Source organism: Oncorhynchus mykiss, chromosome 23, assembly GCF_057628025.1.
Source record: "Oncorhynchus mykiss isolate SJ-2025 chromosome 23, ASM5762802v1, whole genome shotgun sequence".
Classification (NCBI taxonomy): Eukaryota; Metazoa; Chordata; class Actinopteri; order Salmoniformes; family Salmonidae; genus Oncorhynchus; species Oncorhynchus mykiss.
Window position 1 is genome coordinate 1,114,444 of NC_143044.1, and position 12,037 is coordinate 1,126,480.

The window sequence follows — 12,037 nt, forward strand, 5'->3', positions numbered from 1 at the left end:
ATGTTTTGTACACTCCGTGTATATGTATAGTCAACACAATGTGTATCCATCCAGTAAATGTTATCTATTGTTACAGTTGATTGACAATATATTAGCTGGGCCCCTTTACATTAGCCTGTCCTAAAATACCCTGATGCTGAAATACAAACCACGATTGACATTGATGAAATACCTACATACTATTAGCTAGCTCCCATACAGAGAGGTCCACATTCACCTCTATCTGTCAATTTCTTTACCTATGTCTCTCTATTTTCTCCATCCCCCTCTCTCCATCTCCACCCCCTCTCTCTTTCTCGCTCTCCTCTTCCTGGAACAGACACGCAAGACCCGGTTGTCATAGAAACCTGGCTCTCTCGGTAAACGTACATTTAAGTACACACACACACACGCTGTATTTACTAAATACTTAATGGATCTGCTGAGGGGGTTATTATAAGACCACTGACTTACTGACTGGACTGACTGATGCACAGTATTTCTGATAGAAGCTCTGCTGCATGTGTGTGTGTGTGTGTGTGTGCACTTTCTGAATATGAAAACACTCCTCTGCAAATGTCAAAGTCTAACGAGAGAAAGAAGAACAAGATAAATGAAAGAGTGAAAATGGAGGATGAAATATGTACCTTGACATAAGCTTAGGTCAAAGTGCATATTTACAATAACACACAGTAAGAACTCACTTCCTGTCTTCCTTTCCTCCTTTGGCTCTACTGAGATTTGGACATTTCATTCATCTACACCTCAATGCATCGGAGAGAAGAAAAAACTAAGGAAGGAACTCATTGACCAGATACTACTCCTTCTCCCTCCCTCTCTCTCTTCCCTCTGGTCCATACAAGAGCTTAGCATACAGATGTATCATGCCTGCATGGTAGGGTCAGAGTTCCCTTCCTTCCTTGTAGGGTTAGAGTTCCCTTCCTTCTGGTAGGGTCAGGTTTAGAGTTCCCTGTCTTCCCAGTAGGCCAAGTCCTGACCCTCAAGCATGTCTTGTGTAAAAAACTAAGGAATAAACTCATTGACCAGATACTCCTCTTCTCTTAGCATACATAGGATCTTAATTTGATCACTCTTTTGTTGCACACAGTAACCCACTGAACAGGTCATCTGGTATAATTTCATTGCTCCCCAGTTTGTACACTATAAAAAATATATAAATGAGGGGCTTATTAAATATTACATCCCCAAAAATGTACATAAAAATACAAGTTTCTGGTTTTATTTCAATACTTCAATACCTTACTTCATTTTTATATGCTTAAAAAGCATAACATTTGAAAATGTAAATTCAATATAATGCAAAATCTGATCATGATAAACTGATATCAAAACAGTTGGGCATATTGACGTTCAAAGATGAGGTCACACTGCTAACTGGGCACTGCACCCGACGCATTTGTCGGAGGACATTTTTGTTGTCGACAGTAACACGAATGTCTGAAAGTTGTGGGTGCATTGAAATGTAAGTTGCGGGGGGGGGGGGGGGGGGGGGGGGGGGGTATTTTGGTTTGTACGTGCTGTGCAATAATAGGTAATTACCATTAATTACTTCATGCTACTTAGATAAGTTTCAGCCATATGTTCTACTGTATGTCTGTTACTATTATTTAATGTTAGAGTTGCCAATGCTGCTTTGCGTATTGTTTATTGCATGTAGTATTATTCTGTACTGCCATAAGCGTTATTATTGCATTGGTTGCACAAGTACTTTTTCAGAAGTGGTTTAATTGTTGTATTGGTAAACAGTCAGTCAAGAGACATGCACACGCTACCACAGCATTTTCCATAGTGGCCACTTTTCACACCAAAGTACGATCATCTCTAGGAGACAGAACGCGTCTCCTTCCTGAGCGGTATGTCGGATGCCTGGTCCCATGGTGTTTATACTTGCGTACTATTGGTTGTACAGATGAACATGGTACCTTCAGGCATTTGAAAATTACTCCCAAGGATGAACCAGACTTGTGGAGGTCTACAATTGTTTTTCTGAGGTCTTGATTTTCCCATGATGTCAAGCAAAGAGGCACTGAGTTTGAAGGTAGGCCTGGAAATACATCCACAGGTACACCACCAATTGACTCAAGTGACTATCACTAATTAGCCTATCAGAAACCTCTAAAGCCATGACATACTTTGGGGGATGTTCCAGGCTGTTTAAAGGCAAAATCAACTTAGTGTATGTAAACTTCTGACCCACTAGAATTGTGATACAATGAATTATAAGTGAAATAATCTGTCTGTAAACAATTGTTGGAACAATTACTTGTGTCATGCACAAAGTAGATGTCCCAATCGACTTGCCAAAACTATAGTTTGTTAACAAGAAATTTGTGGAGTGGTTGAAAAACTAGTTTTAATTAATGACTCCAACCTAAGTGTATGTAAACTTCCGACTACATTTGTATGTATATAGCGGGTGAGGGCATTCACAGCTGACCGCTTAGACTGGTGAGGGCATACCAGCCAACCGTTTTTACATGGCCCTTCTAGACGGATTTAGTTACCAACAGTTTTTTACATGGTCCATCATTTCTCAGGATTTAGTTACCAACAGTTTTTACATGGCCCTTCTAGAGGGATTTAGTTACCAACAGTTTTTTACATGGTCCATCATTTCTCCGGATTTAGCGACCAATAGTTTTAACATGGTCCTTCAAGCTGGATGAGTTGTTTCCATGCCCCAGGATGCAGACGAGTTATCCTGCATCCCTAAGACCCACTTAAGCCCATACGAGGTCCTACTACACACCTCTCTCATCTAAGAGACTACCAGCCCTGCTCCAGGCATCCTCAGTGGTCAGGGTGTAACCATGCCCTCACTAGTTGGGAGCTGATGAGGGAATATGAGTACCTGCGTCATGAGCAGCAAGAGATCAGGGGGCGTACTCTAGGACCACCCGGCCTGAGTCACCGCTGAGGGAACACTCTTACCACCCCCGCTACTCTTAGCAGCATTGCTCTAGGCCTTCCCAGCTATCATGGTACTCCCTGAGTCGGCCCGGCAACTCTCCTGAGAGACACTACTCCAGGCCGTCCGGGTGTTCGCCACCTCCACGGAACCGTTGGGACCCCCACCTGAGGTGGCCTAGCTATTCAACAGATCTTTGTCGCTCCAGGCCCCCCCGGCTGGAACCTACGTTGTATATGCCCTAGTGTCGGGAGAGCCCTCTCCCCAGAGGCGGACGAGTTGCTCTCCTGACCAATGTCCCTTTAAGCCCCCCCGGCCAGAGGCACGGGAGCATAGGGTACATTTCTGCTCTCCAGAGCGGCCTAGCTCTCAGGCAGATGAAGACAACTCCAGAGTGCACAGTCCACGACACCAAGGTCTGCATCCTCCTCAGCCAGCTCCTCGAGTACCCACAGTTAAGGAGACTCCCGCTCCAGTCATGGAGCCACAGCCAGCCGCTGTTTTGGGGCCTGTTCTGGTTGCCGTTGCGGAGTCTTCCTCTCCTTCCAGTGGGAATACCCTGCTAGCAGAGGCAGACGCTCCGGTGCCCGAGGTTCGACTGTCTTCAACCCTGGAACCTTCAGACACAAATAGCCCTGCTCTCCCTCAGGAGCCACTCACTGCTCCTCGCCCAGAGCACAGCCCACGTTGAATTCGTTGCCCGCTCCTTGGAAGGAGCCACAGCCAGCTACTGCAGAGGCCAGGTACATGCCAGACATTGGGGCATCTCCAGTTACAGCCTGGTGGGACCTGCTGATCCCAGGCCTGGAGTCCCTGCTGGCCCCACCTGCTAGCACTGTGGTAGTTCCAGCCCTGAGGGTCTTGCTACCTCCAGATATTGCCTCAGGTGACCTGCCAGACATCACCACGGGTAACCGACCAGAAGTCACCCCTGATGTCTGCCCTGACCTAGTTGTCCAGCTCCATTTCTTCCTGGTAGGGTCACGTCAGAGTTCCCTTCCTTCCCAGTAGGTTTACAATTCCTTTCCTTTCCGGTAGGGTTTGAGTTCCCTTCCCACCTGGTAGGGTTAGAGTTACAGTTTTGGGTCTACCTGGCAGGTGAAACGTGTCCAAGCTTTGAGTTTATTGCCACTCAAGTAGGTCCAGTGTATCATGCCTGCATGGTAGGGTCAGAGCTCCCTTCCTTCTGGTAGGGTCAGGTTTAGAATTCCCTGCCTTCCCAGTAGGCCAAGTATGTCCTGACCCTCAAGTATGTCTTGTGTAAAAAACTAAGGAAGAAACTCATTGACCAGATACTCCTCCTTCTCTTGGCATACATATGAAGGATCTTCATTTGAACACTCTTTTGTTGCACACAGTAACCCACTGAACAGGTCATCTGGTATAATTTCATTGCTCAACAGTTTGTACACTGTAAATATTATCCTGCAAAAAATGTACATAAAAATGCAGTTTTCTGTTTTTACTTCAATATTTTGATACCTTACTTCATCTTTACATGTTCAAAAAGCATAACACCCGCTATAAGTATACAGCGGGAGAGAGCATTCACAGCCGACGCTCAGACGGGTGAGGGCATGCCAGCCGAGGTCCTTCTAGCAGGATTTAGTGACCAACTGTTTTTTACATGGTCCGTCATTTCTCAGGATTTAGTGACCAATAGTTTTTTTTACAAATATTAAACAATATGACACGATCACTGAAAGTAACTAGAGAGAAAAGAAGGAGAGAAAGAGGGAGAGAAAGAGGGATTCATGGAGAGTTCACTCAGTCCAATTTTCCTTTCATTCTACATCCACAGCTCAATTACAGCTTATGGAGTCCTGACTGGTTAACAAAGTGTTAGCCTGTCAGACATTTACAAAAAACAAACACAAAACAAACCACATTGTTTACATGTACTTTGTTTACAAACACTGGAGTAAAACAAGCTTATATGTTGGGTTCTGATGGGGTACGACAGTTGAACTAAGCTCATGGGACATTTATACGTTATATTCTACAAGAATCAATAGGTACATATCATTAATTTATAAGTCCAAAAATAGACTTTAACTGGCAGTGACCTTCATACAGCAGCAGAACTAGAGTGTGATCCAATAACCTGCCCCCCAAAAATGTTTTCTGTCCACTGTTCCACGAATGTCCCACAAAATCGTTCCCATGTCCCGCATTTAGGATTTTTAGATGCGGTCACCATAAGTTCACCGGTGTAAACATTGCTACTGCAACATGTCAAAACCATCTGTTCACATGTGGAGAGAATAACATTATTTAAACCCCACATGTGAATCTGCAAATTTGATTTTCACATGATTGTTTTTCACATGTGAACTTGCTAATTTGACTTTCACTTTCAAATGTGGAATTGCAAGTTCACATGTGAAGTAAAAATATGTTATTCTCCTTACATGTGAAAAGTTGGTGTTAATATGTGAACTCTACATTTCATTTCAAGTGTGAAATTGAAGCTCAGCATGTGAAAACAGCTATTTCACATGTGAAAACATGTAATGTGAAAACATTACGTGAAACGTGAAATGTGAAACTGTTAATTTGACATGTGCTTTTTGTAAGGGCAGCCACAGAGTACAATGTCTCACACACACACACACACACACACACACACACACACACACACACACACACACACACACACACACACACACACACACACAATATAGAAGACCACACAGAACCAAGAGATATAAAATATCAGATACCAGCAGTACCACATAGCTTAAACACTCCAACTCCTAGACCTAGAATGTCAAAGCTGGAACCACATAGATAGATCCATAGGGCTAGATCACTCCAGCTCCTAGACCCAAACAATCGTATATTGAAGCAACAACCAGGAGCAGCTCCAGACCCAGAGCTCTGCTCCCACCTTACCTGTGGAGGTGAGCCCGGTGCAGGGGTCTGGATTAGAAGTATAGGGGGTTTAGGAGCTGGAGGTAAGGGATGTTACAGTGGAGTGACTGCCTACCTTTCTCGAGTGTCCCTGTGAGGAAGCGGTAGAAAAATCGAAAGACTTTGGTCAGCTGTCGCTTGCATCTCTTCCTGCAATGGCTCATCTTGACTCTGTAGTGGCTAACGATAGTCACAATTGTTGGGGTAAACGCGAGTGTTGGAGGGTATCAACTAGGCAGAAAACAAGTGAAAAGAGGAAAGGAAGTAAAGGGGACGTAAAGTGTAGCTGCTTGCTGCTCCTTTCTCGCTCGCTCGCTCGCTCTCTCTCTCGCTCTCTCCTCCTCTCTCTCCGTTTATTCGTGGCTCCACCTGTAGGACTCTGGCTGTCAATCAACAACACTGTTCTGTCTCCTCCCCTTTATCCTTTGAGAATCCCCTAACTCAATCTGATTGGCTGGGAGAGTGGTAGAAAATTCCGGACCAACTGACTTGTACTGTACAACTACTATTGAGTGACAGGTTGTTTTCCTCTCCTATTTTCTCTCTCCTCTCCTCTTTCTCTTTTCTTCTCTTCTCTTGTTCCTCCAGTTACTATTCATTTTTTCCTTCTCGTCTTTCTCCTGTTGTTTACCTTTACTTGCTGCTTTCAAAGAAACAAACACTGCCTGGGAGGTTTGTTTTGGTGCGAGCCAGCAGGAGAGTAAGTGTGCCTGTTGTGTTTGTGTGTGTGTATTTGTGCCGGGGAGAAGCAAAGCAAACACGGCATCTAGCACCACGCACCACTCTCCTCTCCTCTCTCCCTCTCGCCTATTTCTCTCCTGCTCTCTCTCTCGCTCTCTTTCTATCTATCTTATTCATCTCCTCTCTTCTTCTCTCCCAGTGTACAGATTTATCATCTTAATTTGAGCCAGTTTGCTACAGCAGGAAAATAATCCCGCAGTAACAGGACAATATTATGTGGATTATAATTACATTTTGTTTTTAATTTGTAGGGGTTTGATAATTTTTTTGCTAAGGCAAATTAAGTCTGACATTTTAAAGTGGAAATTACAAACTTTAGAAGCCTTTTTATACCTTGAATACAGTACAAGTTAGCATTTCCTGTGCAGGAACCTTCTCAGCAACAAAATAGTGATCTATTTAAGATCCTAAATCTGTATCCTAAACTCTGGTATGGACCAGAGGGAAGAGAATGAGGGAGGGAGGGAGAAGGAGGAAAATCTATGAGTTCCATCCTCCATATTTTCTTCTCTCCGATGCATTGAGCGGTAGATGGATGATAGGTCCGAAGCCCAGTAGCGCCAAAGGAGGAGAGGAAGATGGGGAGTGAGTTCTCCCTCTATAAGCAGTACAGTAGCGGAAACCCCAGTAGAGAGAGGAGTGGATGAGAAGGAGATGGGGAATATGTTTTTCCACTTGTAATAGTAATCCCAGTTGATGGAGAAAAAGAATGAGAGATATACTAGTATCACTCTGTCAGACGAGAGGACTAGGGTTCTAATCCTCTAAAGACAGCTCTCTCTTGCTCCCTTTCTCTTTCTCTGTCACACATCAGTCTTCTCTTCTCCTTTCTCTCTCACTCTTTCGCTTCTGTCCTCTCAGTCCCTGACCCATCACTCAATCAGTACAGTGGAAAAAACCCAGAACTCAGTCGAAGTCTCTCTCGCATTCTAGTAGACCCTGCTTTCACCTCACTCTCTCATTTTATCTCTCTATGTCCATCTAGTTCGGTAGACTAGAGGATATTCCGTTGGGCCAGTAACCGAAAGGTCGCTGGTTTGATTACCCAAGCCGACAAGTGTGCCCTTGAGCAAGGCACTTAACCCTAATTTGCTCCAGGGCCGCTGGAGTACTACGGCTGACCCTGTAAAGCAACACATTTCACTGCACCTATCTGGTGTATGTGACCATAAAACATTATCTCTCAGCTGAATTAGAGCTGATTATGGTTGCCAAGGCAACCACAGATTCCCCAAAAAAGCTTTGCCAACTTTTGCTAGAAGAGCGACTGAGATGACGTTGATCAATGCTGACTATTGAAATCTGATGTATGCACTCACTCTTTCTATCTTAGTACAACTTCAATACACACAATCATGCAAACACACACGTATGCAAGCACACACACAGCGTCAGAGTATGATCTGATGATAATGTAGGTAGTTAATATTTGATGGACTCTGCTATGCCCTGAGGCAAATCCAGGAGAGAGAGAAAGGACTACCCAGCATTCATCTCTCTCTTGATTTCAGAACAACAGACAGCGACTGAATCAGAATGCCAACATCCGACCTCAGGTTAGTGGAGAGTGATTGTCCCAGGTGAAGCTGCAACTGCTTTTCAATTAGTTAATAACCACCAGTAGAGACATAGCCACAGAGTCAAACACACCGACAAAGGTTTAACAAAAGGTGTGCAGAAAGATAGGAGTGAGAACCAACATGTGGTGTGTATGGGGACCGAGAGGTATGTGTGTGGGGGGCCTGGAGGTGTTTTTCTTCTAACTGTGTGACACATGTACAGGAGACGAGCCAAAACACAGCGGCCAGCTCTCAGTCTGCGCAGTGTGTGAGTCACCACAAAGACTTCCAGGGTGAGAGACATATTGAGGCAGGTTTTTTGCCTAAATAGAGAGAACAAGAAGAACTCACAGACCCCAGGGACCCAATACCCCCCCCCCCCCCCCCCCCCCCCCCACCCCCCCACCCCCCTATTACACACGGTAATAGTCTATACTCCTCCAGTTCTCTTCTAAATTAAATTGTATTTGTCACATGCGCCAAATTCAAGGGGTGGACTTTACCGTGAAATGCTTGCTTACGAGTCCTTCCCAACGATGGAGAGTAAAATAAATAAATCATAAAACATAAAAATAGTAAGACAAGAGGAAAACAATACACAAGAATGAAGTTATATACAGGGAGTACCAGTAACAGATACAAGGTATTTGAGGTAGATATGTACATGAGGGAGGTCACCGGTGACACAAGTTAGTGGCCACACTCCAACTTAATCATCAAGTTTGCAGACGACACAACAGTAGGCCTGATTACCAACAATGACGAGACAGCCTCCAGGGAGGAGGTGAGGGCTCTGGCGGAGTGGTGCCAGGAAAATAGCCTCTCCCTCAGGTCTACAAAACGAAGGTGCTGATTGTGGACTTCAGGAAACAGCAGTGGGAGCACGCCCCTATCCATACCAATGGGACCGCAGTGCAGAAGGTGAAAAGCTTCAAGTTCCTTGGCGTACACATCACTGACTATCTAAAATGGCCCACCCACACAGACTGTGTGCTGAAGAAGGTGCAACAGTGCCTATTCATTCTCAGGAGGCTGAAAAAATGTGTCTTGACCCCTAAGACCCTCACAAACATTTACAGATGCACAATTGAGAGCATCCTGTCAGGCTGTATCACTGCCTGGTACGGCAACTGCACAGCCTGCAACCACAGGGCTCTCCAGAGGGTTGCGTGGTCTGCTCAACGGAAGGCACACTGCCTTCCCTCCAGGACACATACAGCACAAATGGCACAAGAAAGCCAAAAAGATAATCAAGGACATCAACCACCCAAGCTTCTATCTCAAGGCTGTTAAACTGTTAAATAGCCATCACTAGCCGGTTTCCACCCAGTTTCTCAACCCTGAACCATAGAGGCTGCTGCCCTATGTACATAGACATGGAATAACTGGTCACATTAATAATGGAACACTAGTCATTTTAATAATGTTTACAAACTGCTTTAATAATTTATATACTGTATTCTATATATACTGTATTCTATAGAATATATACTGTATTCTATTCTACTGTATTTTAGTCAATGCCACTCCGACATGGCTCATCCTAATATTTTTTATTTTATTTAACATTTATTTACCTATTTAATATATTTCTTAATTCCATTCTTTTACATTTTTGAATTGTGTTTATTGTTGTGAATTGTTAGATACTACTGCACTGTTGGAGCTAGGAACACAAGCATTTCGCTACACCCGCCATAACATCTGCTAAATATGTGTATGTGACCAATAAAATTAGATTTGATTGTCTGAGGCCGTCAGAAGATGACGTGGAAAACGGCCACAGTGAGCACTGTTACCTTCAAGTAGGTTTTGGAAGGTTATTCTGGAAGGGGATGGCAGATGGGAGTAAGCATCTGCATCTGCTTCCAAAGGGCTGGATGCATGTTCAAATCCATTGATAGAAAGTTGTTTTTGATATTTTTGTTTTAAGTCTGTCCTACACCTAACTGGTTTACCTTAAACATTCGGAGTTAATGCCTAACCTTAAGAATTTTGAGTTAATGCTAGACACTGACGGTTCAGAAACATGGATGAACGTCTAATTCTGACATTTGACTGTGAGAGCTTGTTGGTACATAAAGGCAGGGTACATTCACTGACTAGGCATCAGGATAGATAATCATGAGAGTAAGAATAAAGAACGGAGTAGCAGCAGAATGTGATGAGTGTGAAAGTGTGTGTATGTGTGTGTGTGTGTGTGTGTGTGTGTGCGCGCGCGTGTGTGTGTGTGTAGTGTATGGGAATGTGTGTGGGAATGCCTCAGTTTGTATGATGGCAATTTGCATATACTCCAGAATGTTATGAAGAGTGATCAGATGAATTGTAATTAATTACAAAGTCCCTCTTTGTCATGCAATTGAACGGAATCGCAAAAAAAACATTTACACTGCATTTCAGCCCTGCCTCAAAAGGACCAGCTGACATCATGTCAGTGATTCTCTCATTAACACAGGTGTGAGTGTTGACGAGGACAAGGCTGGAGATCACGCTACCATGCTGATTGAGTTTGAATAACAGACTGGAGGCTTCAAAGGGACCATTGTGCTTGGAATCATTGTTCTTCCTCTGTTAGCCATGGTTACCTGCAAGAAAACGTGCCGTCATCATTGCTTTGCACAAAATGGGCTTCACAGGCAAGTAAGATTGCACCTAAATCAACCATATATCGGATCATCAAGAACTTCAAGGAGAGCGGTTCAATTGTTGTGAAGAAGGCTTCAGGGTGCCCAAGAAAGTCCAACATGCACCAGGACCTTCTCCTAATGTTGATTCAGCTGCGGGATCGGGGTACCACCAGTACAGAGCCTGCTCAGGAATGGCATCGGGCAGGTGTGAGTGCATTTGCACACACAGTGATGCAAGGACTTTTGGAGGATGGCCTGGTGACAAGAAGGGCAGCAAACAAGCCACTTCTCTCCAGGAAAAACATCAGGGACAGACTGATATTCTGCAAAAGGTACAGGGATTGGACTGCTGAGGACTGGGGTAAAGTCATTTTCTCTGATGAATCCCCTTTCCGATTGTTTGGGGCATCCGGAAAAAAGTTTTTCCGGAGAAGACAAGGTGAGTGCTACCATCAGTCCTGTGTCATGCCAACAGTAAATTATCCTGAGACCATTCATGTGTGGGGTTGCTTTTCAGCCAAGGGAGTGGGCTCACTCACAATTTCGCCTAAGAATACAGCCATGAATAAAGAATGGTACCAACACATCCTCCGAGAGCAACTTCTCCCAACCATCCAGGAACAGTTTGGTGACGATGCCTTTTCCAGCATGATGGAGCACCTTGCCATCAGGTAAAAGTGATAACTAAGTGTCTCGGGGAAGAAAACATCAATATTTTGGGTCCAAGGCCAGGAAACTCCCCAGACCGTAATCCCATTGAGAACTTGTGGTCAATCCTCAAGAGGCGGGTGGACAAACAAAAACCAACAAATTCTGACAAACTCCAAGCATTGATTATGCAAGAATGGGCTGCCATCAGTCAGGATGTGGCCCATCTGCCAGGGCGGATTGCAGAGGTCTTGAAAAAGAAGGGACAACACTGCAAACATTGACTCATTGCATCAACTTCATGTAATTGTCAATAAAAGCCTTTGACACCTATGAAATGCTTGTAATTATATTTCAGTATTCAGTACACTGAAGCAGCAAAATTTGTGAAAATTTAGATTTTTGTCATTTTCAAAACTTTTGGCCACGACTGTATATTCTAAAATGTATGCATTTTTTTTCTCTCATAAATCTACACACAATACCCCATAATGATGAAGTGAAAACAGCTATTTGGATATTTTTGCAAATGTATTAAAAATAAAAAACAGGAATACCTTATTTACAATAAGTATTCAGTCCCTTTGCTATGAGACTACTATTACCATCATTCATTCTTGATATGTTTCTACAACATGATT

At 43.9% G+C, this 12,037-nt stretch overlaps 1 protein-coding gene and 1 long non-coding RNA gene across 8 annotated transcripts in view; one reads left to right on the forward strand and one right to left on the reverse strand.

Annotated features, from left to right (window-relative positions):
• Positions 1–6,188, reverse strand: part of LOC110502255 (A-type potassium channel modulatory protein KCNIP2) — a 96,630-nt gene extending 90,442 nt beyond the window's left edge. The window contains exon 1 of the mRNA XM_021580155.3: positions 5,898–6,188. Coding sequence (XP_021435830.1) covers positions 5,898–5,985 — 88 coding nt within the window. The 5' untranslated portion in view covers positions 5,986–6,188. The remainder of the gene's footprint in view (positions 1–5,897) is intronic.
• Positions 1–12,037, forward strand: part of LOC149972456 (uncharacterized) — an 80,411-nt gene that overhangs the window by 28,615 nt on the left and 39,759 nt on the right. For 2 of the 7 annotated variants that reach the window (XR_016490855.1, XR_016490856.1), the window contains exon 1: positions 7,909–8,118. The exons of 3 other annotated variants lie outside the window; for them this stretch is intronic. This is a non-coding gene — a long non-coding RNA (uncharacterized LOC149972456). Of the gene's footprint in view, positions 1–7,908; positions 8,119–12,037 lie in introns of those variants that run through there. 2 more of the 7 variants (XR_016490854.1, XR_016490853.1) reach the window with 2 other exon arrangements.